Source organism: Anser anser (assembly GCF_964211835.1).
Source record: "Anser anser genome assembly, chromosome: 6".
In the NCBI taxonomy this organism is placed as follows: domain Eukaryota; kingdom Metazoa; phylum Chordata; class Aves; order Anseriformes; family Anatidae; genus Anser; species Anser anser.
Window position 1 is genome coordinate 32,082,553 of NC_139726.1, and position 26,228 is coordinate 32,108,780.

Here is a 26,228-nt window from a genome sequence, read left to right on the forward strand (position 1 = left end):
TGTTTCTCTTTTTCTCCGTATCTTCCACCATTCCTGGGCCAGCCGTGCAGCTTCGCTGCAGCTGGGGTTTTGCCCAGGGGAAATATTTGTGTGCTTCCCTCCACAATCACTTTTCCATCTGCAGAAGTCTCTATTCCTCACATTGAAAGTGTTGCCTGTAAGACCCTGCTCTTCTCTTACTCCATTTCAAGGGCATTCATTGCCTTTTTCTATTTACACGCCCCGGGCTGTACCATTTCTTACTCTGTGCTCTTCATCCCTCATCTTTCCAGCCCAAATCTCCACCTTCCCTGGCTCTCTTCCTTACCAAGTGCCTGTCCTTCTCTCTATCCTTCACCAGTTCCCTCCCTTTTGGTCACATTTTCATCTCCTCTGTCTCCCATTTAATCTCTGACCTAACCTGGGCCAGTCCAGCTGTTACAGTGGTAGCATCATTTGGCCGTCATCATGATCATCATCCATCCATCCATCCATCCATGCATCCATCCATCCATCCATCCATCCATCCATCCATCCACCCATCCACCTACCCACCCACCCACCCATCCCTATCTCAGTCTGCAGACCCCGTAGTCCCAGATGGCCTTACAAATGAGCTCGCACGTATGGGGTCCTGGAGATGTGCCACCTGCTACAAGGACATCCTGTGTCATGCGCCCTGTCGAACCTGTGCAGCTCTGAGCACAACCCTGCTGCAATCCAAACCTGTCCCTGAGCTTCAGCCCAGGGGAACGGGAAGGACGGGGGGAGGTTGTGCTCCTCCATCAAATAACACATGCATCAGACACCTTTCCCTTGAGACGGCAGCCCCTGGAAGCCCAAGACGAACCTTTCAACAAGATGAAAGAGATGGTATTAATTGCTATCGATCATGGGTCAACAAATTAAATTGCATCTGCAACTGCATCTCTGAAAGGTCTAAATGAGAAGAGTAGTTAATGGGTCTGGCTGGCCCAGAGCTGTGATTAATTAAAGGGAGAAATGAACTAAAACACGTACACACACACACACACAAAAAAAAAAGCGGAAAGAAAGGAGTTTGAAATGAGGTTGAAATTCTTTCTAAATAAACAGGTTCAGAAGAAAAAGAAAAAAAAAGAAGAAGAAAAAAAAAGGTGCATCTGGGGAGAGCTGGATGGGATTTCAATTCCGGATCCACTATGTTGGACCTGAGGCTGGCTGCTATGATGATTTTGGGGTTTCTGTTCTGAGTACCCCAGGTGCAGCTGAAGCACTGCCCACAGGTGACCCATGCATCTTTCATGCAAATCTGCAGAAAAGCCGATTTGTGCTCATTGCTGTCCCAGCCCCACCACTGCTGAGGCACTCAGTAGAGCAACGGGATCCCCCAGCAGGACCTGGTGCCTAACACTGCTCGATTTGGGGGAACCAGATCCCTTCTGAGGTCTAAGCCAGGACCTCTTGGTGCCCCCACGTCCATGCTCCTGGGAGTGATGCTCCAGCTCGTGGTGCGTGGTCCCCGGGGCTCCCTTTGGATTTATTTATTTAATTATTTATTTTGATTTAAAAATTGTGGGGGGAAATAACGTGCTAGTGATCCACCTCGCCACGGGCAGAGCAGAACCACAAGGGCTTTCCCATGGGGAGCTGGGGCAAGAGAGCAAGGGTGCTGCCGCTGCTTCTTGGAAATAATTAACTAGCACAGCATGGGATGTAGATGGCGTTTAATTAATAATGAGGAAAATAATAATATGTGGCACGTATAGCGCTGCACTTGTTCCAAGCACTGTACAAACATTAACTACAGTAATTAAGCTGTAATTAATTAGAGTAACCGCTAATCACTGTAAATAATGATGCATCTGGAGGTAGCGAAAGGAGTCTGCGGGCTGAAAGCAAAGTTCTGGGTTTGGGAAGTGGCATCGAATATAAAATGGCACCTGTGGGGGGACCAAGCGCATGGAGGGGCCGGAGCTGGCGGCGGTGTGATGGGGAATCGGGGTCAGCAGAGTCACATACACCACAGATGGAGAATTTTGTTTTTAGCATTTTTTTTTTTTTTTGCTGGTTCATACACTTTATATTTAACAAAATAATTTTTTAATAATATAGTCTTTTACACATCAAATATTGTTTCTAGAACCCCCATTTTTTTTTTTTTACAGAATAGTTTGTTTTTTGTTTTTTGTTTTTTGTTTTTTTTTTCTCCCTAGTTTCAGGCACACTATTGTTTGAAAATGAAGATGGGTAGTCACTGACAGGCAACAGCTTACAAATAAACGTGACGATGGCTTCGCTCATGGTGCTCTGCAGGGAGGAAATTCTCAGCAGCAGCACGGCCAGCACCGCCCTAGTGCTTGTCCTGTGACAGCTGAGGACCTGCCCCCTGCCGAAACACAAAATGGGGAAGAAATAAAAATATAAAGGCAGCGGTGCATCATCGATGAGTGTGCTGACTGGTTTCAGTGGAGGATGCCGTGGGCAGGATTTGCTGTCGTCGCCGCGCAGAGCAGGTGCTGGGCTGACATCTGGCCAAAATGATGGTGATGGGCAAAAAGCAGCAACCGGACCGTGGGTAGAGGAGGGACCCTGGTGGCTTTTCCCTCGCCGTACTGGCACGAAGGGGAACTGGTGCGTGAGGGTTTGGTCCCTGCTGCCCCAGGACATGGCCAGCGTGTCCCAGCCCTCCCATGCTTGTGGCTTTGGCTGCTCCCAGGAACACGGGTGGCTGTGCCCTGGCCCCCGAGGAGAGCCCCAGGCTCTCTCCACCACCCCAACGGGACATCACATCCAGAGATGAGCCAAGCCCCAACCCAAGCCCCCAAAACTCCCTTCCTGTGTAAGCTTGGCCCCAAATATCACAGGGAGAATAACTGGCCCAAGAGAAAGAGCTGGGGAGAAACCTCTCAAACCCAGGGGAGCAGCTGCTTTCCTGACGTCCTTGCAACAATGTTGGTGACCAGGTAGGAGTCCTCATCTGCCTTGTCCCCACGCGGTGGGGAAGGTGTAGCACAGGTACAGCTCACCTCGTGGCCATCCAACCTCATACCCATGCATCCATCTCCATCCTCCTGCAGGGCATCTTCCCGTTGTGTTTCTCAGCCCCATTCTCCCCTTTTGGTCTATGTTTCCCCCCGCCCCCGCTGTCATAGACACAATAGAAATTACCCATTGCTTCGCTCATAGCTGTATTGCCCCGACCGTCCCAGCTCAGGAAGAGGCTTAAAAAAAAAACATAATAAATAAATCATGACAGCAAAAGAAATTAAGTAACCGTGAAAAAACGCGGTCCACTCCGTAGAAAGTGAGAGCAGTGGATGAACCAGTGCCTCGGAGGCGTCGCCAGTCAAAGAGCTTGCACAGAGTTTTTTTTTTTTGTTTTGTTTTGCTTTTTTTTTTTTCCTTTTTTCTCCCCAGATCTCACCGCCGAATCCCTCCCGAGCGCTGATGATTACCAAAGCGGAGCGGCTGCCCAGGTGCTGGAGGATACATGGGGTGTAAAGCAAGGGATGGGGGGGGGGGACCCCCCCTCCCACGAGGAACCCCTCGGAGCCCCCGGGGGCTTTGCTGGTGACCCTGCTGCGGCCGGCGGGGGTGGGAAGCGCCGGGGGTTGTGCCGCTACAGCGCCTGCTTGCCCTGGCACTCGCGCTTGGAGCACTGCGCCGGCTTCCACCAGTCCCCGTTGTGGCAGTGGCAGATGTTGCAGTCGTCCACCTTCACCTCGATGCCGGCCGGGATGATGGTGGTTCCTGCAAAGCAGTTGGGACCTGCGAAAACACGTGGTAGAAATGAATACACTTTATTTTTTATATATAAAAGATTTAATTTTATTAAGTCGGGTATGACCTGGCATTTCATCCTGCCCAGGGGGCTGTGGCTGCCCCCTCCCTTAGGACTCCGGGGAGAAGCAGGCTTTTGCTCCAGCCAAGGAAATTCAGCATCAGGTGTTGAAAAAGTTAAGTGGTCATGGGAGATGGGGATGTTTTAAGGCTGCTTTCAGCCGGGGATTGCACCAGACAACCCCCAAAGGTCCCTCCAACCTCCGCTTCGGGGCCAGGAGTTACCAGCCACGGGCATTCAGGGAAACGGAAAGGCCAAACTCTGTATACACACACACACACATAAAATCTCTGCGTGGCTTTTTTGGCACCCATGTGGCTGAGAAAAATCTTCCAGCAAGGTCTGCAAGGCTGAAGGGGCACGAAGGGGTCAACAGGCACACGGCTGCCTTCCAGCAGTGGGGCAAGACCTGAGCTCTCTGCACGGCATCTCGGGGTTGCTTTTTTTACAGCAGATTTACTCTGCCACCAGCCAACGACACCCAGGGGAATACGTGAGGGAAGGCTGAGGTCCCCAGATCCCCCATTCTGGGGACAAATCAATGGGGAAGGGAAAAATGCAGCTATTTGGGGTAAGTCAGAGGAACCGGAGGTGAGGAGGAGCTGTGGGGAACGAACAAAGCAGCACTGAGCACCCCCGGGCTGTCCCGATCAGGCCACCCGAGGGACCAGCTGTGGTCAGAGGCTGGAGAGAAAGGGAGAAGTACAGGAAGTGGGGTTGATTTTATTTTTCTCTTTTACCAAACGGGTGGAAACCTGGCTTTGGGCTCTACTGACAACTGCCTCCCTGGGAGATGCCTCGCTGCCTTCTCAGGATCATCCCTCTCTTTTATCAGGCCTCTGTTCTTTTAATTTAGGCCAACACATCACCGCTCCAGATGATTTTTTTTCTCTGCATGCTCTCTAAATAGCCACTGACAGCCACCAAACCGATATGTTCTCCTCGGCACACCACAGCCAGCTGGCTGGAGCACTCTGCCTCCTCTCTCTCTGCTCTCCACCGCTCACCCAGAGCAAAACATTAAATTCCCACCGCCCCAAATCCAGCACCATCCCCGTCAGCCATCCCATTTTTACCCCTACCTGAACCTTTCCCACCTCGGATCCACAAGTGAGTCCTGGTTTTCCAAACCTGTTGGCAGCATCACACCCCGTGCTGAGGTACGAGGAAGATGCGCTCAGTGGGAAACTTGCTCTGCTGAAATGTAGTGGAAAATAACCCCCAGACATGTGGCATTTTCTATCTTTTTCTTGCAATGGCATGGTCACTGGCAAGTCTTTGAGCAATGCTGGGTTTTTATAGAGATGGCAGCTGCTCCACTGCCACAAAGACACCAAACAGCACTTGTGAATGTGACATCGAGGAGCTGCAGCCTGCAACGCCATGACCAGATTACATGGCACAAAATAAATTCAATATACATATTTTCACACTCTGCAGCAGATCTAACTGCCCCCCTTTAAGTTTTTCACTTTTTCTACCCCTCAGATCAACCTCCCAGCATGTCCAAGGCTCCGTGTCCCAAACCTGCTGACTGTGCTGAGCATTTCCCACCGTGTCCTGATACGTGTAAAAGCATCTGCGGCTCCGACTGCTATGGGAACAGCTCAGCAATCCCCCTTTTCCCTCACTCAGGGAGACAGATGGGGGAAGTTTGCTGCTCCCACAGACAACACAATGGTGAGATTTGCTTTGCTTAATATAATTAATACTCATAAAAGAGCACGGCACTCCGGGCTGTTTGCTAGAACAACTGGTGAGATTTTTACGGTGATACAGCACATGGGTCCTGGAGTTGCCTGGGAGCCGATTTTGCCATCCTTGGACATCAGACTGGACAGCCGGGGGATGGCACACGTTGTCTGCTGGGGTTTCCTGCTCCTCCAGGAGCCTCCCCAGCCCTTTGGAGAGATGAGGGCTGGCCCCAGGGGAATTCAGCATATTCAGCTGGTGGACATAGCATTCCCATAGCATTCAGGAACAGATACAGCTTGCAGGCATCCCCACGGACGCTCACTCAGATGAATGAGCCTTGATTAATTTGCTTTTGGAGCTCGACCACGAGTGCAATAAGGCGTAGGAATTAACTGCTGGCAATTTGTGCTGAGCTCGAGCAACGTGGCCGGGTGCCTTCTGTGGGGGGAGGCAGGCAGCGTGCAGCCTGCACCAAGAGCATCCCCAATTTGTGGTGTCTCCAGTGTGCTCCCATCATTGCTTGGCCAAAATCACCATGCACAAAGTGACGACTGGGTGGGACATGGGCCAGGCGCAATTAGAAGAGGCAGAGTCCTTCCGAAGCTGACCTTCAGTTTCTTTTCCCCCTTTCCTGCACTTCGCTTCTCACAAGACTGTGCTGCTCGCCTTTCTCTTGCACTGCCTATTTAGGAGAGATTTTCCCAGCCATCATTCACCTTGCTAGGTGCCTGAAGACACCTAAAAGTTATTTAATCTCTGCATTAAAATTATATATATATATTTCTGCGGTATCCTTCTCTAATCTAAACCCGAATCGCTCACTCTAATAAAGCACTACATCAGGAAAAGGAGTGCATTAAAAAGGTGAAACTGAGCTGAAAAGTTAAATTCTGTGTCTCTTCCAGGCTGTCCCCATGAAAGGTTGCTCACAGCACGGGCAGAGGACCCAAATCTGAACCGGGACGTGCTCGGCCAACCCCGAGCATCTCCTGTGGTGGCATCTGAGGAATGCAGGGCAGGGACTTGAGTCCCCTGAATGATGACCCGTGTCCCAGTGATGCAGATGGATTTAATCCTCGCTGCTTTGCAACATGGTTAATTGTTACCCGCAGCTCATTATCAGTCTCAATCGTTATCAGTCCCCCAAACAAATCACAGAATCACAGAATGGTCTGGGTTGAAAAGGACCTTAAAGATCATCTAGTTTCAACCCCCCTGCTCTGGGCAGGGTTGCCAACCTCTAGAGCAGGCTGCCCAGAGCCACATCCAGCCTGGCCTTGAATGTCTCCAGGGATGGGGCACCCACAACCTCCCTGGGCAACCCATTCCAGTGCCTCACCACCCTCTGAGTGAAAAACGTTCTCCTAATTTCCAACCTAAATCTCCCCTGCCTTAGTTTAAAACCATTCCCCCTTGTCCTAACACTACCAACACATGTAAACAGGCGTTCCCCCTCCTGTTTATACGCTCCCTTCAAGTACTGGAAGGTCGCAGTGAGGTCTCCCCGGAGCCTTCTCTTCTCCAAGCTAAACAAGCCCAGTTCCCTCCACCTTTCTGCATAGGAGAGGTGCTCCAGCCCTCTGATCATCTTAGTGGCTCTCCTCTGGACCCGTTCCAAGAGCTCCACGTTCTTCTTGTGCTGCGGCCCCCAGGCCTGCACGCAGTGCTCCAGGTGGGGTCTCACAAGAGCAGAGTAGAGGGGGACAATCACCTCCCTCTCCCTGCTGGCCACCCCTTTTTTAATGCAGCCCAGGACATAGTTGTCCTTCCGGGCTGCAAGCACGCACTGCTGGCTCATGTCCAGCTTCTTGTCCAGCAGGACCCCCAAGTCCTTCTCTGCAGAGCTGCTCTCAAGTTCTTCTTCTCCCAGTCTAGATAAATACCTGGGATCGCCCCAGCCCAAGTGCAACATCTTGCACTTGGCTTTGTTGAACTTCATTAGGTTCTCATGAGCCCTCTTCTCCAGCCTGTCCAGGTCGCTCTGGATGTCATCCCTTCCCTCTATTGGAAGCACGCACTACTTGTGCTCCCGAACCCTTGACCAGTCTTCCCAAGGATCTGAAGTCCTTCTTCATAGGCCTTAGAGGAGTTCTTCCTATTTCATCACTGCCTACCTGAAACAACAAAAGAGGATAATAATCCGAGGGCCATACTAGTGAAGGAAGTTTCTTCCTTACATCTTAAACCCGGGCCCCTGGGAAGCAGCAGACCTCCCTGTGTAGCGGGTCTGGTCTGCGCATCGGGTCCTCCACTACCTTCAGCAGTGAGTCGCCAACAACACTGACCCATCTTTTACTCTTTACTGAGGAAGTTTTAACACAGCGGGTAGTCTGATTGTACTTTGGTAACACCTCCACGTAGGAAGAACCGTCACCCTCACCATTGTCCAGTTGTCCTCGCAGAGCAGTGTACCTGTTCTGCAGGGGCAGCTGGGGAGGTAGGGCGATCACCGGGCTCGTAATGTTTGTAACACCGAGCAGGGACCTTTTGCCATTGCTCCCTGTCCCCCAGTTCATCACCATCGCTGTTAGGGGAGCAGAGGAGGGGGGGTTCACCGCAGCAGGAGCTCTGTCTGCCTGCTGGTCCCATCCTGTTACCTGCTCACAAGGCAGCAGGGGGTGATGTGTTTCTTGTGGAGTCTCTGCTGGCTGCCTGAGCCTCAGGGCTGGTATTTGGGGTGTCTCAACCCGGTGTCCTTCTTTCAGGCCTGGCAGGGAGTTGCCCCACAGGTCTGTCTCCCGCTCGCACTCCCTGATGGCTCTCAACCTCTCCACCTCCTCTCTGAGCTCTGCCACCAGGCTGAGCAGGCCACCCACCTGCTCACACCTCACACACACGGTGTCTCTGCCGCCCTCAGATGGCAGCGACAGGCCCAGGCACTCCCTGCGACCAGAGACCTGAACTGCCGCATTTTTGAGCGGGCACTCAGTCTGGGTCACCACAGACTTTCTAGAAAGAGCCTTCTGCCTAGAGGAGACCATGGAGGTTCAGCTAGGTAGACAGCCAGTAGACGAGCTGTTCTCCTAAGAGGGGAGGGAAGCTCTGCCCTGCCTGAGGTGCCGTGCCCCTTGTCCGGCCGGGGCAGGGGCACTGCCGGCTCCCCTCGCGCCTCCTCAGCCTCCCTCACAGGGCTGCCGGGCCCTGGCGGCTCCCTCGGCCGCCTTGAGAGGCCTCGGTGCCGGAAAAAAAGCCCTGCCCGCCTCACAAGAGCGTGGCTTGAATTCTGGCCCCAGGGCATTGGCAGGAGCGCGTCCTCCTTCAGGGACGCATTTGGGATGTGACAAAATCCATTCACGCACCTTTGGGAACTGGAGCTCGGGAAGAGCAGGGCACCTCGTGTCCAAGCTCCCATCTCGGACAGCAGAGGAGCTACAGACCTCACATGGACCTCAAGGACAGGTTCATCTGTCCATCCACCTGTCTGCCCCCTCCCCCCCCTTTACAAAATGCAGGTTGGTGTTTTCCAAGTCACCTACGGGGTACGCGCACTGAAGTCCTATTCATTTTGAAAGACTCTGGGTGTGCAAATACCTCAATCGGCACTGAAAATTACAGCTTTTGTTAAAAAAAGGCAGATGCAAAGGAAGAGCCTGTACTTATAAAGCACCTTCAGGCCTTTTCGGAGTCAGATTTTTTAGAAGGAAACAAGCAACACCTCAGATAGTGCAACCACCACCTCTTAACTCAGGTTTCAGCAGTTACCTGGCCAAACGAGAAGGATTATCTCTTTAAAATCTCTTTGCAGACAGCATAGAGCTTTGGGGGAATACAATAGTTTTTTAAAAATATAGGTAGATTTTAATGGCAGGCAATGAAAGCCACTCCTAGGTCATGCTAACCTTTCAGGGAAGTAATAGGCTTTTAAAAACTTGTCTAAATGGGTATTTCCCCAAATGAACTCCAGCTGCTCTGAAGGTACATTAATTCTTTTAATGGATCCAACATGGCAAATCATTTTTTTTTTTTTTGGTGGGAGGGGGGGGCCGGTATAAAAGGGATTAATTTAAAATAAATCTATGAATAAAACTACCATTAAGGTACTGCCTCGTTAGCCCTGCCCACATAATAGTGCTGGGGCACCCATTCACCTGCTGGGGCAGGGATCAGGGGCTTCTGCAGGCAGTAAGAGCTCCTTGAGCACAGAGATGCAATGCGAAGCCCTCGTCTACTGAAGGAGGTGGCCAAATAGCCATCAATTCCCCAAGTTCTGGGTCTGTGCTCTCCGCCAGGGTGTCTCCATTCAAAGGCGAAGGTTAACAGCAAAAGTAGAACAGCCGGGACATTTTCGCTGGTCCTCTGAGGTTTTTTAGCCAACTTCCTCACCTCTTAGCTGTGCTCCGTGTGAAAATTTAATCATTTTTACAGCCCATTTTAACATTTTTATCTCTTTTTTTTTTTTTTCTGTGGAAAAAAACCCCCGCATTTGATGTAAGAATTAAAACGGTATTTCACCCCTAACTGCAATCACAGATGATGTACGGAAGCAAGCTGGCTGCACGTCAAATCAATGTAAAGCCAGAATTGGGTATAACTTGGTCACTACAGCTGTGCAACATGTTTTATGCTTTTTTTTTTTTTTTCCGTATCGGTCATAAAAGGAGGCGGAAACTGTGACTGTGCTGATTTTGTATAAACCAAGCCTTCTAGTATGTGAAGCAGGAGGGAAAGAGGAAATGGGATTAGTACATACGCATCTGGGTGGTGCATTTAATGTGCAATCTAGTGAAAAATAAGAGAAAATAAAGACGGATGCTCACTGGGCAGCACCTTTATGAGAAACATGGTCTGATCCCCTCTGCTGGGACCCACACGGATGCCTCCAGCAGCTGCAGGAGCAGCTTTGATCCACGTTTCCGTCCCCTGGTTTCCCTCTTCTGAGGGCCCATTATGCTACCTGAATTTAATGGTATCCATGGCACTTGCACAATGCTTTCTAATGGGGCCGTGCAAAGAGTCAGGTTGCTAATAAAATAAAATGAGCAGTGCTGGTTTTGCATGTGAATGGTTGCATTTAACTAAACCATCAAATGGAAAGGGATCGTACTTGCCGTCGCTAATAATTCCGGGTGCCACTACAAATGCATTACCACAATCTGTGTGGGCTCTTACACTCAGGCGGATGCCAGGTGACATTATTCTGATGTGACAGGGCGGGAGAGCTATTTTGCATGGCAAGGTAGCAACTAGGAATGATGAAAGGCTGGGGAAAATTTATGGTGGGTACATGCGATTCTCCAACACCCCCCCAAATTTTCAGAATGCTTCATTACCCCTCACGCTGCCAGTCTATTTTAATTAGGTGTCACTGGGTAAAGCTATTTTTTATTCTCCGGTCTTGGTGGCACCACTGTTGAGCAGCTTATGACCTTTTTCCACCACTCCTAGAGTTGCATGGAGAAGACCTGGGGGTGATGCTGCCCAAGTAGGGGTGGGGGGGGCACAGCTGTGGGCACCCACCCCCTCGTGTGGATAGACAGCACCCAAAACCCAGCAGATTCACCTCACCAGCAGGGTTTTTCTGGGGGATTTAGGCTGGCCATCACCTTACGTTGGCATTACAGGGCCCGTTATGGGCAGGGGAGAGGTGGCAATACGCTGAACCAGGACCCCAGAAGGAAATCCCACAGGCATCACTTCAAAAGTTGCTCCTGCCTTGCTCCGTCTTGCCTTCCTTTTTGCCTCCAGAAACTTATTTAAAAGCCAGAAGTGGGATTTAGACGTTAGAACAGCTACTGACCTGATACGAGCTAATGATTTTACAAAATGCCTAAAAAATGTCTTACTTTAAAAGATTGATGTTTCCTATTGTATTTTTTCAATGCCAATTAATTACTTAATTCATTAGCAATGTAACACAAGAATAGTCTTTGAAAATCCAGTGCTTTGTGTAGATGCCTTTAATTATGGATAATTAAATACTGTGGAAGGACCTGATTATACCTCTGAGCATTTTCTAATCTGGAAAATGAAACACGGTCTTGTACTCTTCAATGCACGTAGCGAAAGCTGAGCTCGACAACCACATGCAGGAATATTATGGGAAAAAAAATAAAAATGAAGCCCAAAATTTAGATCAGAGGAAGGTTTTCTCAACTAAAGGAGAAGTTGCTGTGGAAGATCGAGGAATTTTGGCACCCGTCTCTGCATGGGGCTTTCCACCACCCATGCCTTGCTGGGAAATTGTTATTTCCTTATTATACTCCTTATTTACACCTTATTTACACCTTTACTCCTTATTTTACATTTTTATTTACTCCTTATTTACACCACGGCCAATTCCTGCCCCTGTGGCCGAAAAGCAACAGATTTCCTTCTCCCTTAATTAAAAGCCACTGATGACGATGGTGGTGAGGGAGCATAAAGGTTTGAGGTGAGGTGAGGTTTGGTCCCTGAAAAATTCAGCCTGCCAGGCTCACCACTGCTCTGACCTTACCATCTGGGAACGTTTTGGCCATTTGGAGCTTATGTGGGGAATTTTGCTCTTTTGGTTTTTTTTTCCCCAGCAGGTTGGTGGAAAGCTGATGATACCAGGCTGAAGCACCTGCAGAGCTGTTTTGCTGCAAACTGCCCCTTGTGCAAGCGCTCTGCAGTGGAGAAAAGCCAGATCCTCACCGTGTACATGGTGGTACGAGTGAAATTGCTGACTGCTGGTCTCACGTGCATAAATACCGTGGTTGTAGCACACGAACAAACACCATAACCTCTCCTGGAAAGCATTACAGGGAGGATAAGCCTCATTTACACTCACTGAAAGGGGGGCTTTAGAGTAGCCAGCTCTCAGGCTGTGCTCCTTGAGCACCACCTTGATGTTCGGCACGGAAGAGCTCTCCAACACTGATCTAGCTTGACGCTGGACCCATCTCATCATCGGGACACGTCCCTGCTCCTCCTGGGTGGGTGTTGGGGTCCTGCTCCTTCTGCTCCAGCACCCGAGGGTTCAGCACTGCAAGGGGGACACGCGTGTGAATGTCCTCAAAATGAGCACTGCTCGTCAGTCTGCTGCAGGGCCATCTGCTCCACCTCACCCTGGCACCCAAGGGGCACCTCCTTCGGGTGCCACATCCCCATAGGGACTCGCGCTTCATCCCCAGGGGACATCACAGCATCCCTGACCTAAGCCTGGAGCAGTGCGTTCACTCTCTCAGGGGTAGCCATGAAAAAATGTGGTTTCTGTGCAAAAATATAGCAAATTAGTTATTAATACTGCAGACAGATTCCCATTTTTAATCAGTTTCCCAAGTCCTTAGAAATTACTGCTCGACGGTTTCTGTAATACATTTCTTTTTTTGTTTGACACAGCTTGAAAAGTGACCAAAAATTATCTCCTCATAGCACGGGGAGGGCACAGGAGCCTTGCGCACACTGACCACAGCGCGTCAAACAGAAGCCGGATAAATGTATCCGTTAATTGGCATTAATTGCAGCCCGATGAGCAGGGTGGTGATTGCTGTGCTGCCGGCACGGGGCCGGTGCCCGGGAGATGAGGGCTGACGCAGGGAGATGCTGCACAAGTGCAGGTGAGTAATCCACATGCACGAGGAGCCCCTTGCATGTCAGCGATGGCTGCGATGAGTCAGGGATCGCAGCGAGGCTCTTCTGGGCAGCACACCCCATGGCTCCTCGGTGCTAACGAAGTTGGAGCCTTGCAGATGAAAGCTCCAATGCTGCACGGTGGCTGTGTGAAGTTCCTTAGAGGCAGACCGAGGAGCTGCTGGGGATTTACCTGCTCCCGGGGGCGGCGTGAAGGAAGGATGGTGTGTTGGTTCCCAAGGCAGAAACCACAAACCAGAGGGATGCGCTGACCTGTGCCGATGAGATGCAGGAGAAATGCTGCAGTATGGAACAAGGACTCTTGTATCTGCCTCTCCTGACATTTCCCGGGTGCTGTAATTAGGCGAGGCAGAGCAATTAAAAGTGCAAGTTGTCCCTTGTGAGTAGCAGAGCCTGCGGGCCTGATCCTGCGAGGTGCAGAGGGTTTCTTGGGAAGCTCTGGGTGCCTTCAGCTCTCTCCAGCCAGGCGTGGATGGTGGCAACCCCTCCATGGAGTCCATCCTGGACCTCACGACTTACCCCAGCGAGGGCGACAGCCCAGTGGGAAGGATGTTTCGTGCCACAGTCGGAGTTTTGAGAACTCTGCTAGTCCTTTCCCACTTGTTTTACCCCCCAAAATAAATTCAGAGCTGGTTCTCTAAAATAATCCGTCAGGCAAAAAGCCCCTGCATCTTCCTCTTCATTTGATATTTCTTAATTAAAAAATGTCTATATGCAAGATCATGCCACCCTCCCAGGTTAGAGCCAGTGCATTTTGAAAGCATTGAAATGGGGCATCTGATCATTCCAAGCTTTTTTTTTTTCCATCTTTTTTTTTTTTTTAATGTAGGAACAGCCAGTTTGCAATAACTGGCCTTTTTCCAAGGAACACGGCTGTGAGTCAGCAGTTTCTGACCAGCACATCCCCATCCTCTTCAAATGCTCTCAACCAGCTACGGTGAAAAAAAGTCTGAGCTTTGAAGAGTCTTGGAGAAGTCTGTGTGCACCCTCACGCAGACCACTTCTCACGATCTAGCCCTGTGCAGGACACCGGTGCTTTTATTTGTGGTACCTCACCTCCTGCTCCCTTTATGCTCAGAACTGTGAGCTTCTCTACCAGCACAAAACTGCTGCCACAACATGCTCTTAACTGGGACGAAACCATGGCTTATTCTATATGTAAACGAGATACATCACTTTACATCAGTTGTGGGACTGGAACATATCTAGTTTTTTTTTTTTCCTAATCTCCTTGTTGTATTCCTTGTGGCAATTCCAGTTGCAGAAATGGGTGCAAGTGGAATATGTACATCCTAGAGTTTATCTGAAAAGAATAAACCTGGTGAGTCCCCATGCACAAGGAATACATTGTTCACGTAGCATAGGATGCATGTGATGAGGCTGTAGGGGCTCTGGGGTATCTAAGGGAAGACTTGGTTGCCTTTCCACATTCCTAGGAGATGAAATCTAACTTTTATTCGACATCTTTTGCACAAGAATAAGGTTAAATCATGTATTTGATGGGATGACATCTGGAATTTGTGCTGGTTGGTACATTGGTCATACACAGGGCAGGTTTCACTGTTTGCTCTATGGGACTGGCAGTGTTTGGTGCTTTCCGAGCTGTTTTTACTGCGGCTCAGATGTGCCAGCAGCTACGTGGTGCTGATGATCAGGGTGCCACGGTGAACTTCCCAGCCCTTGTTTTGCTGTATCAGCAGGGCCAGAGACACCGAGGAACCAAGACAGACTAACAAAACCAGCCACAGCAGAGAAGGCAACGTCCTCTCCTCTTTTCTACTGGGCTTTTATTTGCTGATGATGAAGCCTAAGCTCTTCAATCTTAGGTACTAATTCAGATCAACATTGCAGATGGGTTTTCCAAACAGAAACAGAAAAAAAAAAAAAACCACCACAACAAATTACCCCCCAGCCAGCGAAGCTCTTTGCAACCTGCCCTGTCCAGGAGATGTACTCTGCCAGAAAATCAGGGGTAGAGATGAAAAAAAATGCACCGTAAAAATATTTTCTAATCTCCCCAGACAAACTGGCTGGTGAGATTGCAAGTGTAACAGGCTAGGATGATGTGCAAATATGCAGTAATATCCAGAATGAGATTGCTGTGCTGATTTCCTTCGCAAAGGTGTGCAGGGGTAGGAGAGACAGACGTCTGGGACTGAGATGAGGAACCCTATCGAAGAAGCAGAGGGGATGGAGAAAGCTAAAAAAGGTGGGGGGAAGGAGAGGAAGCAGGAGAAGAAAACTTCTAAGTGCCTTTTTTTAATTCTAAGTTTTCTCAGACTTGCTTAGCTCTAATCTTTAATTCATATTTTCATTACAGTCTCTTTGCTCTGTAAAGTCTGCATTTCATGTAAAAGGAGCAGCTCAAACATCAATTATTTGACATAAGTCAACCCCTTGTTAAAGTCCTCTACTCTACATATATGTTGGCTCCAATAAAAGAAGCATTAAACATTCATTAAATTAGAAATACATGAAGACAGTGTCTGCCACTCTTCCCATACAGATATGCTTAATAATCCCAACCTTCGAGAGGAACAGAAGCAAACCCATCTCTAATCCTTTCAGAAAGCCTGACCATGCAAAACACCCCAGCCTCCTGCAATTTGCCTGTGAGTCACCCAGAGATATTAGCTCTTGCAGGTCAGATCCTCAGTGGGAGTAAATCCGAGCAAACCAACGCTGCTGGCATTACACCAAGTGACACGGACTCACGAATTGGCTCCAGGTTTCTCTTGCAGCAAAGTGGTTTACAGCAATGTAATTGGATAAAAATGTCGCTTTTGGTCTTTTACATTGCACGAAGAATCTGATTATGTGGGGGACAGCAACAACCACCCCTGTTTGAATTTCAGTACTGCCTGGGCTGCTTATGTTCTGCAAAAGGAACCTGGTTTCCCAACAGGAATCTAGGAACTTTTTCACCAAAAAAATCCAACCCCACCCCCTCCTCTATAAAATGCTACTGCGACAACAGTGGATCTGGAACCACTTCTGCCATTGACTTGTGCACACAGATTTCAGCAACATTTTCCCAACGGGAAACAATCCCCAGTAAGCAAATGCTTCTTTATAAGTATCTCCAAGTTTAAAGACCAACGCAGACCACACATAACATGTTTCCAACACCTCCGTGAGCTGTGTCCTTTTAATGAGAGCTTCAGAGCAAGTCCCATCCAGCAAATGATTTCTCGTAATCCTCCCCAAACCTTCTCTTTAGGGTGATGGTAGACATTCATTTAAAGCTCTTCTGGGGCATGGAAACGTGGTTAGGACCTCGGGTACACATTCAGGATGGTGGCTTTCAGCTCCTGCCTGGCAGAGTCTTCTCCTGCCTTTAATATGTAAATGATCCTTTTCTTGCTTCCTGGGCAAAGGAAAAGGCCACAAACACTTGGGAAGCACTTAGCTGACCTGTAAGCTCACAGATGAACATTTTGGGTCGCAATGGGCCGTCCTCTTGCCGGCTCCCCACCGCAGCACTCCGTCCACCAGGCTTTTCCTGGCAGTGTCCCAGTCGCTCTCATGATACGCAGTCCCACAGCTTCTGCTTCGTGTGAGCACTGAGCTGTGCGGTGGAGTTAATCACGTTTACCGCCGGTCAGTTCATGTCTTTTTTATTCTCTAAAGGCCTTTCCACTCCCTCCCCTCTTATAGTTTCTCCTTCTTCTGTGCTTTAGGAGGTGGTAAATTCAACCCAGCCCTGCTTGATTCTACCCAGCACCGGGATGGCTCATTTTTGAAGATTTATTTGTATAGCTTTCCAAAGCTTCTCACCAGTATCAGATGACTTCCAACAGCTGGGTCCACAGGGAGCAGGTCATAGTCCTGATTCAGCAGCATATTTAAGCATCCACGTGAGATTTCCAAAAGCAGCAGAAGGGTTTACAGATTCCTATGCACCTAACTCTCATCAGAAAATTCGGCATCTACCAGCCTTTAACCAGTTGGCCTGAAGTAATGGAGGTGAACAAGCTCCGCTGAAAATCTATTTCAGTGAAATAACATCTTTTTAAAGGAACAGTAGAGCAAGTACTGAAGTATTTTGTTGGGTCAGTGGTGGCTTGGCCCAAATATACAGCCTTGTTTTCAGTCTTGATCTTTTACCAGCTTTTAAATCAATCCCTTTCTTCCTCGGTTGGTAATCAAATCACTCCTTTAATTGAGCTAACACGGCACCGCAGTTTATACTCCTGCTGGTAAACACAAAGAACATTAGCTGACAAACAATCAAAAACGCATCCTTTGTAGTCTCAGGAATTTTCTTCTGTGTTCAGTCTTCCATAAGCATTGATTTTCATAGCCAGGCATGAAGCCTTGATGTACCGGGCTCTGCCATCGCAATGTTAAGGCCGCTTCTACATGTGCTGCAGAAAACAGGAGACTCCTGATTTGGGATGGTGTCCAAAATGGGAGAAGACTCCCGATCTGGGCTGGCATCTTTTCGTCAGCACAAAAGGAGTCAGCTGTGGAACAACCACCAGCCCCCATGCCCTGGGTGAACGCTGCGTGACGAGGAGCAGATCCTTCCTGTGGCCCCTCAGCGTGCCGTCCGAAAGGGCTGCTGGCCGTGGGGGCAACTGAGTACCCAAAAAGCTGGCTGGCTGCCATCAATTCTTCATCCACCAAGCGCAAAGGGTGACGTGGCTATGCTACGCTACTGGTTTCGGTCTCCCCGACCTACGAAGAGGGTTGTGGAGTCCAGCAAAGTCCAGCATGGGAGATACGTCTTCTTGGCCGGTCACACTCAACTCGCATTTGCACAATCAATCAGCATATTGCATAGACTTTGACTGAAGGGGTTTTAAATCCTAAAATCTGGCCATTTCAGGACTTCCTGAAATAAATTAGAAGAGGAATTTTATTTAGTTTTTTTCTTTTTTTCTAAAGGAATTTCCCCATGGCTTCAAACCACTGCTTTCCATAAAGTAAATGAATATGAAGTCTTCTCGTGTCGTCTTGCCACATTTTCTGTGTTGTCTTTATTCTGCAACAGTTGTATATAATCAAATGGCAGACAAAACATCCTCTCCCCAAAACCTTCATTTTTTTCCTCACACTTTTAATTTTTTTCCTCATCTCATTGACTTTTTTTGGGTCAATAATCATGTTAGAAGCAGATGCTTTCCAAAACAATGACCTGGAGAGTCAGTGATCCACATCTTGCAGATAAAGAACAAGCAATATTTATGCAGTAAAGCACAGGTAACTTAATAGCCAGGCACTGGATTATATGGTATTAAAATCTTGGCATATTTCAAGATATCCAATAATTTGGAACAATAAAGACCACGTGGGAAAGTTCTTTCTGTCAATACTGGTTAACGACTTGCACTGTTAATCCATTACTCTAACCTATAATACAGTAAGCAATTTACATTTATATGGAGCCTTTTGTCCCCCAAAATCACAAAGGGCTTTGCAAAATTAACACTCCCGCAGCACAATACCTGGGCCCTGATTGGGTTGTCTTGCTGATTCAGAAGGAAGAGCCCTGAGCATTGACTGAACGGCAACATCTCCATTTATTTTGGTGAAGGAAACGCTGCCCCTGGTTTTGTTGGGCTGGGAAACTCCTTGGGGGATGCTCTGGGCAAAATACACCGTGGTACAGAAGGAACAGGCTGGGGCGCTGAATGCTGATTTCAAATTAACTTGAGCTGAGAAATAATGAGCAGCGAGTTTATATTCTCAGCAAATTAAGAGAGAAGCTTAGGTAAAATATGGCTTTATGCACTTGGAAATAAATTATTATATGCATGGAAATAAATTATTATTTACTTGGTTTTGTGCTCATGCCCTCAAATATGAAGATGTTTGTATGGAATTATTAATATTTATAGCACATTATAATAAATACTCATAACAGCTTTGCCTGAATACTTGCTGTTTTCCCAAGGTAAAGTCTACTGAAGGTCAAATGGGTCTTTTACTTGTGTGTGGAGGGCAGGGCCAGACTCTTTACTTTGAAATCTGGATCAACTGTGGTAATTTAGAACTTTAATTAAAGACTCGGTGACAGATTATCTACGAGACGTCTTCCTGCTGCCCACTATTTCATCATGAATGCCTCCAGAAGCCAGTGCTAAACTGAGTAAGCACACTTGCCAGGAAGTATTTCACCACAGACATGTTAGCTTTTATCTGTCTTGTTGTGTAACAAATTCTTTTGTTGAGGGTTGGTGGCAACAAAAATTAAATTAAGAGCAAAACCAGACCCCCAAACAGAGATTTATAACGCTTCTTCTGTTCATCCCTCAAGAAAATGAAAGTGCCAAGGCAAAGTCTAATATTTTAGCAATTGCATTAATGTATGTGTAAATGGGCAAAGGCGCCTTTGAAACGTGCTGAAAAGAATTTCACACTTCAGAGAGGGGAAAGAAGTTAACAATTCTATTGTGGCTTTTATTGGAATTTTAAAATTAATTTCCCCAACACAGCTGTGCCATAAAAATCCCCCACGATGATGAAGTTTTGCTAATGTCAGGATTATTTTTGGATGCAATGCCGAGGGAGCGCTTTGCAGAATCTGGAGAGGGTGGGACCCAGGGGATGGGTCCACCTGGGCATGCCTACAGCCCTAGGTGCAGGAGGATGGGACCTCGTGGGGGATTTCTGCTCAGAAAGGCTTCGGTGGGAGCGGGGTGGATGGATGATCTTGCCCAACTGCTAGAGAGCCTGGGGGCAGGAGGGATGGCACAGCCCACGGCAGCCCCCAGCTTGACTTTAACAGTAGTAGGCAAGTTCTGGGTCCCGTGGAGGAGAGAGTTAACAGGAGCTGACACGCTTTTGTCTGGAGAAGCCACAATGACTAGAAATAACAACTCTGGGCCATGATTCTGCGGTCTGTCACTACCAGGAAACGTGAAATCCAGTGACCTTTCATCTCCACGACAGAAATGCTGCGCAGCACCTGGAGCCATCGCCCTTAAAACACGCTCTGACAACCCAAGGATGATTGGCCACGAAGGAGGAAATGTCCTCTCCTTCCCTCACCCCCAAATTTTGGCCTTCCCATAAACTCGGCTTGCTCTGCGTGCAGTGCGGGTCCCGTGCCCAGCAGAGCCAGCATTGCACGAGCCATGTGCATTTAGCAAAGCACGAGGTAACAATTCCATTTCTTTTGACACTAAGGAATAAATCTCCAAAGCCGCTTGTTCAGACTGCTCCTAAACGATGGTAGAGGGAGGGAAATTGATATTGGCTTTTTATGAATCTTCAGGTCAGGTACGTTAGAATCAACAGATTTTTGCATTAACCTCACTGCTTCACAGCACTTTTGCCCTTGGCAAGACATAATTAAGAAAGGCATGAAAATCTATCTGAATGTATCGAGAGGAAATTATTCTCCAGTTAATGGCAGCAACAGCTAAGCAAGCAGGCAAACCACGCTGCTAGCAGAGCGCAGCAAATGATGCAGGGCTGTGTTTTAAACCAAAACAAGGATTTTCCTCACCACAATTTCAAGGAGCAGCTTTTGAAACGAGGATTTGTAGTACATGTTGTTCTGGGGATTAACTTTTTTTTCCCCCAACAGCTGTAGCCCTTGAGCTCTTCTCTCTGCCGATCTAAAAGGATGACCACAGGGACTGAGACTAAGCTAAAATCTTTTCATCACACCGAGACGTGGCACTGTAATGTCTTCACTGCTTTGGTAGAAAGAAAAAGCTACTGGATGGAAGGAAAAAAAAAGAAAAAAAAAAAACAAATTACAAAAAAGAGGGATTTCGGTCATTTAAGTGGGACTGTCAGCTTGTGTTACCTTCATGCATTTGTGAAACTGAACTTTAATTGACTGGCTGCGGTGGAGAGCTGAGAGATAAAATCATGGTCTCAAGATGAGCAGACAGCTTAAAATGTTGTGATCCTCATTCATTAGGATGTGTCAGAGGGGTTGGGAGGGGAAGAGGCACAGCAATGTCTGTTATTCTTTCACATGAAGTTACCAAAATATTAGAGGGAAGCAAAGGCTGGCTCCACTCTCGAAGCTACATCCAAGAAGAATAAAAAAAATTTGCTCATCTGGTTCCCTGTGACAACCAAGACTATCTTGGCGCCTACTTATTTCTATCACTTTGCATATTATCTCATTCTATTTGTGAAGGATATAGTCAAAATTACAAGCATTAGCCAAATATCAGCCAGTCAGCACAGACTGCAGCAGGAGGAGCTGAAAGCCCTCTGGGGGGTCCTGGCATCTCGTCCCCACGGCCAGGCTGGGACATAAAGAGGGGCTCCCCTACAGAAAACCCCCATGCAGATATCCTCAAGGGATGACCACGCCACCACGCCTCCTCTCCCCTTCATCCACTGCCGACTCAGAGCAGCAAGAACTGGTCCCCAGAGACCCCTGAGGTATGCAGACTGCTCTTAACAGGATGTTAAGAAGTATTTCCTTGCCTAAACCAGGTTTCAGAGAACTTTATAGTTCTGTCTCCAACAGATGAGTAGAGCAATTTGGCAAACCCATGGACAAACCTCCTGGCATCTAGCTGAGGGCCTCCATCACTACACCATGCCCTGAGCCCCTTCTGCAGGTATTTGATTTTTTTCTTTCCTCCTGTCCTCACTCCCATCAGTAGGAGCTGCTCCTTTCCCTGTCCTCCTGGCTCTGTTTTTGGAAGAATGGTGCTGCCCACTCCCGGTCACTGGGATGCTGGGGACTAGAGCCACTGGCCCCCGAAGTCCACCAGACATGGGGGAGTCTAGTTACTGGGGGAAATGGTCATGGTGGTGAGGGGTTGGTGGGGAAATCCAGCAGCTCCTGGACCTCTGTGAAGCCACCTTTGAGTCTGCAGTCCTGGGAAGCCCGAGCAATGTTCACAGCTTGGATTTGTGCGATATGAACCAGGTGGGGAGGAACTAGCAAGGGAGGGGGATTCAGTACAGTGCCCTGTAAGCAATGGGAACACAAAGTCCAAAACCACACCAACAGTGTTTATTTGGGTGCAAATGAGACCGAGCTATGGTGACAGACACCAGGATGGCCAATCCAGCCTCTCCTGATCAGCAGGGTGCCTCATGACACCCTTTTTTGTGTGCTCTTGTTGAATGCGATGGGAAACTTTGCACCCAACCACAGTGGGCCACATGCAGAAATGGTTAAAACACCCTTTTCTCTGAAATTCACTTGCAACAAACTAATGAAATTTCCTATGGACATTTTTCTGCTTTCCAACAGACACATAAAATTCTAGATGGTATCTTTTAAAATATTTTTGAGCATCGTTTAATATAGACTTCTGGATTTCAATACCATTGGCATAATTTCCCAGACTGCTCAGAATTGTTCCAATTCCTTTAGTAAAAATGTTTTGGATTTCCAATAGTTTCCTTTTCCTCTGTCTTAAAGAGCAGAAAATGTGTTGAAAATGTTATTTCTCTGAAAACATTTTCATTTGTGACCCAAAAGCAACCATTACTCTTTTATCCAGCAGTGGTGATGCATGTAAGAGGAAATACACATGGACAGCAAAGTCTAAACGCGCGTAGATGAGTCGAAGCAGCCACTTCTCATGTTAAGAAAGCCATGAAGAGGTTTATGTGAAGCCAGCCCCTCTCTTAATCTGTCTTCATATCTACATTAGGAGAAAGGTGTTTTTCCAGCGATGTATGTGTGTAGGGGCTGCGATACGAGACCTGGGAGACCTTCTTGGAAACATTTATTTTCCAAAGAGGTACCTTCAGTCATCCCAAAGCCCTTCTTGGAAGTCTTGCTGAATCCTACTCCAGTTCATGAAATTGCAGCAGAACAACGGGGGCCAATGCTACATACAGAGATTCCAGCACACAACTTTCAACGTTATGGGCTTGGCCAGTATCTTAGCAGTCCCAGTGGGAGTTTGGCCATTGATTTCAATGAGTTTTCCCCTGGCCTTTGGTAATAATCATTGGTTTCTTAATTTAGGGACAAAGACTCTGCTCTTTCCTTATATACTTGATTTCGTTTGGGACTATGAGAAAAACACAAAGACATGAAATGACCATCACCGATATCAGGACTTAATCCTATAAAGCCTTACTTAAGTCAGCAATCCCAAAACCTGCAATGAGATGACACAGGCCAGGAAGGGGAGCCTACATTTTTGTAGCTGTCATCTCATAATCGAAGCCCATACACATGGAGGAGTAACAGCCCCAACCAACGCCAGTCTGTGCCAATGGAAGCGAATATCCTGGCAATACATCGGTAATGACATTTTAAGAAAATGTTTCCTTCATATCTCTTTGTTAAAGCCAATACAGTACTTTCTTACCATTTTTGCAGACCGGACAACACTGCTCTGGTTCATAGACTGGGTTGACACACTCGGGAACTGCGCAGTCTGCTACAACACAGTGAACTTCATTGCTGGGCTCGCAGCGACACCATTCGCATGGCGAGGGCTAGGAACAAATCTAAAATTAGCCCGTTTCCTCCTGCAGCTCACAAGTTTGCAACATTTCTAGCTTGCCATAAGATAAACACATCAGCGTTTAATACTTCTTGACTGCATTCATTCATCATGGGTAAAAACAAATTAACCTATAGGACAAAACATCAACATCTGAAATAGGCAACCAGAACATTAGAAAAACCAGCAAGCATGGTATTTGTTTTCTCAGAGAGCTTGTATCTTTTGCCAGGCTTTAGGTCTCGTCAGTAAGAAGACAGAGCTGAAGGGACCAGGTCTAAAAGAGGTTTGATGGAGCGACCCACCTGCTTGTCTGACACTGCATACCTCCCTAATATAACCATCGGATCTGGCCCCAGCCCCACTCCTGCTTGTTTTAATGAGGTTTGTGAGAAACTGCTTCACGCTGTGAGTAATTAAGAGCCTGAATAACTCTGCTGAAGTCAGGGAGTCTTGGATTAAAGCACCCAGCTTAATGGTTTCATTTCAGCTCCATCAATTCAAAGAGGAATCTATCTACCTCCAAATGTACAAATGGTAGAGAGTTGTTGCTGCCTCACTCTAGAAGAAGCTGTGAAAATCTGTTGAAAAATAGAAAGGTCAGTGTTTAGGGTTCCCCATATCCTTATGCGTTTGCAAGCGTGTTGAAAGAATGGCAACAGAGCTAAGAAAGGACAACGAGAAGGGAACGTGAAAGGAAAATAACTTCCTTTCAGTACCTGTGGGCTCAATACCTAGGCTCCCAATTCTTCAGCTATGGGAGCTCCATCACTAACGCTTGAATGAGTAAATGTGGATATTGGAACAAATGCTGCTTTCTGTTGCATCAGTGGGAATCTGCAGCGATGGGAGTTCCTCCATGTTCAAAACAAACAAGCAAGATGCAAACAAAAGGCGGCATCATCCCCGGGTATTTCAAACCTCAGTGATGTGTCACTCATTTCTCCAAGACAGACACAACCCCACGAGCCCAGGTTCTGGCAGGTAAAAAGCTTTTCAGTTCACCTCTAAGAAGCTCCATATGTCTTGAGTCAAATAATTTATTCCCAAGAAATTCATTTCTACCTTAAAATGCACTAATTAAAGCTTCCCTTGCTTTGTCTCAGCATCTGCAGTCTATAATTCCTATCACCTCTCATTTGCTCACGGCTTTGGCAATTTAGATAAAATCAGCACTCCTTGAGCAAGGGAAGAAGTCTGTGGAGGTGGAATTCCTCTCTCTAATTATCTTTCCTCATTCAATCCTGCTTTGATTTCTGTCTGAAGCACCAGGAATCTAAATTCATTTGACTGACATTTCTTATTCGAGGCTATTTAATACGAAGAAACAATGCAGAAGGAAATAGACAGAACTATTTGCTGAGGGATCAATAAGAAAATTGCTGCTTTGTTTTTACTCATTTTAATCGCTAATTATATGGAGCAGTAGAACGAGATCTTAGGATTTGTGGAGGCTTTCACTGACGTATCCTTCGGCTCTTGCCCCGTCTCCACTACTCCAGTAGCTGCAATCCTAAGAAGCAGTGCAACGTGCTGCCGGGGCTGCCGCCCCATATACTGCTTGAAGGTGATCAGCAGATGTAGAAGATGCCCCTGAACGAATGTGCAACTGAGTAAATGAGACATGACACACACATCTTTTGCTATTGTGTTGCCAGTATAACTTGAAAATGACATTGTAATAAACCGCGATGTTGCTTGACACCGAAAGCAGCTTTTCAGGAGGGAAAAACTGCACACCATTATTAAAATAGAAGTAGGCCTCAGCAGTACGAGGAGCACGCAGCCAGCAAATGAAAAGGCTGCAGTGGCATGAACTACAGAACTTTTCTCAGCCACCTCTTCTTCTCCATCCTATCAAGTTTAAACTGCTTGGACTTGCCTCCAGGACTTTCCTTCCTCAGTCTGACCATTTTGCTCATGTGCCAGCACCCCTTTGCTGTGGCTCTCACCCAGCTCCACACCTCCGCGGGCAACTCAGCCCTTCCTACCCACTGATTTTATGAATGCCTCAGCACTTTCTCCCACCAGCTGTGTTTTGGGATCTTATTTCCAGACCCCTTGCAGAAAGCATTTTGCCCCAGGTGCATTGATTAATCCGATTTATGGGCCATTTCCCCTGGAGCTCCACTTTCCACGGAATGACTGTGGCCCTGTATTTATCTCCATAGGCAGCAGGGAGACCAAGCAGAGAACTGACAAACTGGGAACCAGTGAAGGAACTGGGAACCAGGGAAAGATATCCCAAAGTTTTGTTTCCTGATCCTTTCATCTACTTCGTTTGCTCTTATTTTTCTCCAGACCACGGCAATTACTCTTTTGGTTTTCAAGGGACCCACTAGGCAGCTCTGCCAATATTCACAAGTTCCAGAATCTGGATTTCAACTTTTATCCCCCACGGAGCAGGGATGCTTTCCACCACCAGTTAACAACAGTCCCTGAAAAGAAACTCCCATCCTTACTGAGAGACAAAGTTGAGAAAATACGGAAGGTTTCTGAAGTATGAAGGAGAAAGGACACAAATCAGAGGCTCTGCCATTCCCACATGGACAGAGAAAACACTTTATTCGTGTTCCTTAAGCTGATATTCTGCAAAAAAAAAGGCTAAGATTAAAGGATCATAAAAGGCTTGGGCCAGAAGGTGATTTACACACTCCACCTGTCCATGGCAGAATAATCTCTTAGAAGACTCTCTAGGGAGAGATTTGTTAGGAAGGATTTCAGGACATTGAGAGATATTGGTGCAGAAACTTTCTTCTCACCATTGCCTGACATGAAAGGAAGTT

The 26,228-nt window shown here is 47.6% G+C and overlaps 1 protein-coding gene across 6 annotated transcripts in view; it reads right to left on the reverse strand.

The window, feature by feature from the left end:
- Positions 1–1,995: 1,995 nt before the first annotated feature.
- Positions 1,996–26,228, reverse strand: part of VWC2L (von Willebrand factor C domain containing 2 like) — a 41,186-nt gene continuing 16,953 nt past the window's right edge. For 3 of the 6 annotated variants that reach the window (XM_083841619.1, XM_083841618.1, XM_083841617.1), the window contains exons 3-4: positions 23,305–23,434; positions 1,996–3,729 (exon numbers count right to left, since the gene is read on the reverse strand). In XM_083841619.1, coding sequence (XP_083697745.1) covers positions 3,581–3,729; positions 23,305–23,434 — 279 coding nt within the window. In that variant the 3' untranslated portion in view covers positions 1,996–3,580. The other 3 variants (XM_083841622.1, XM_083841620.1, XM_083841621.1) reach the window with 3 other exon arrangements.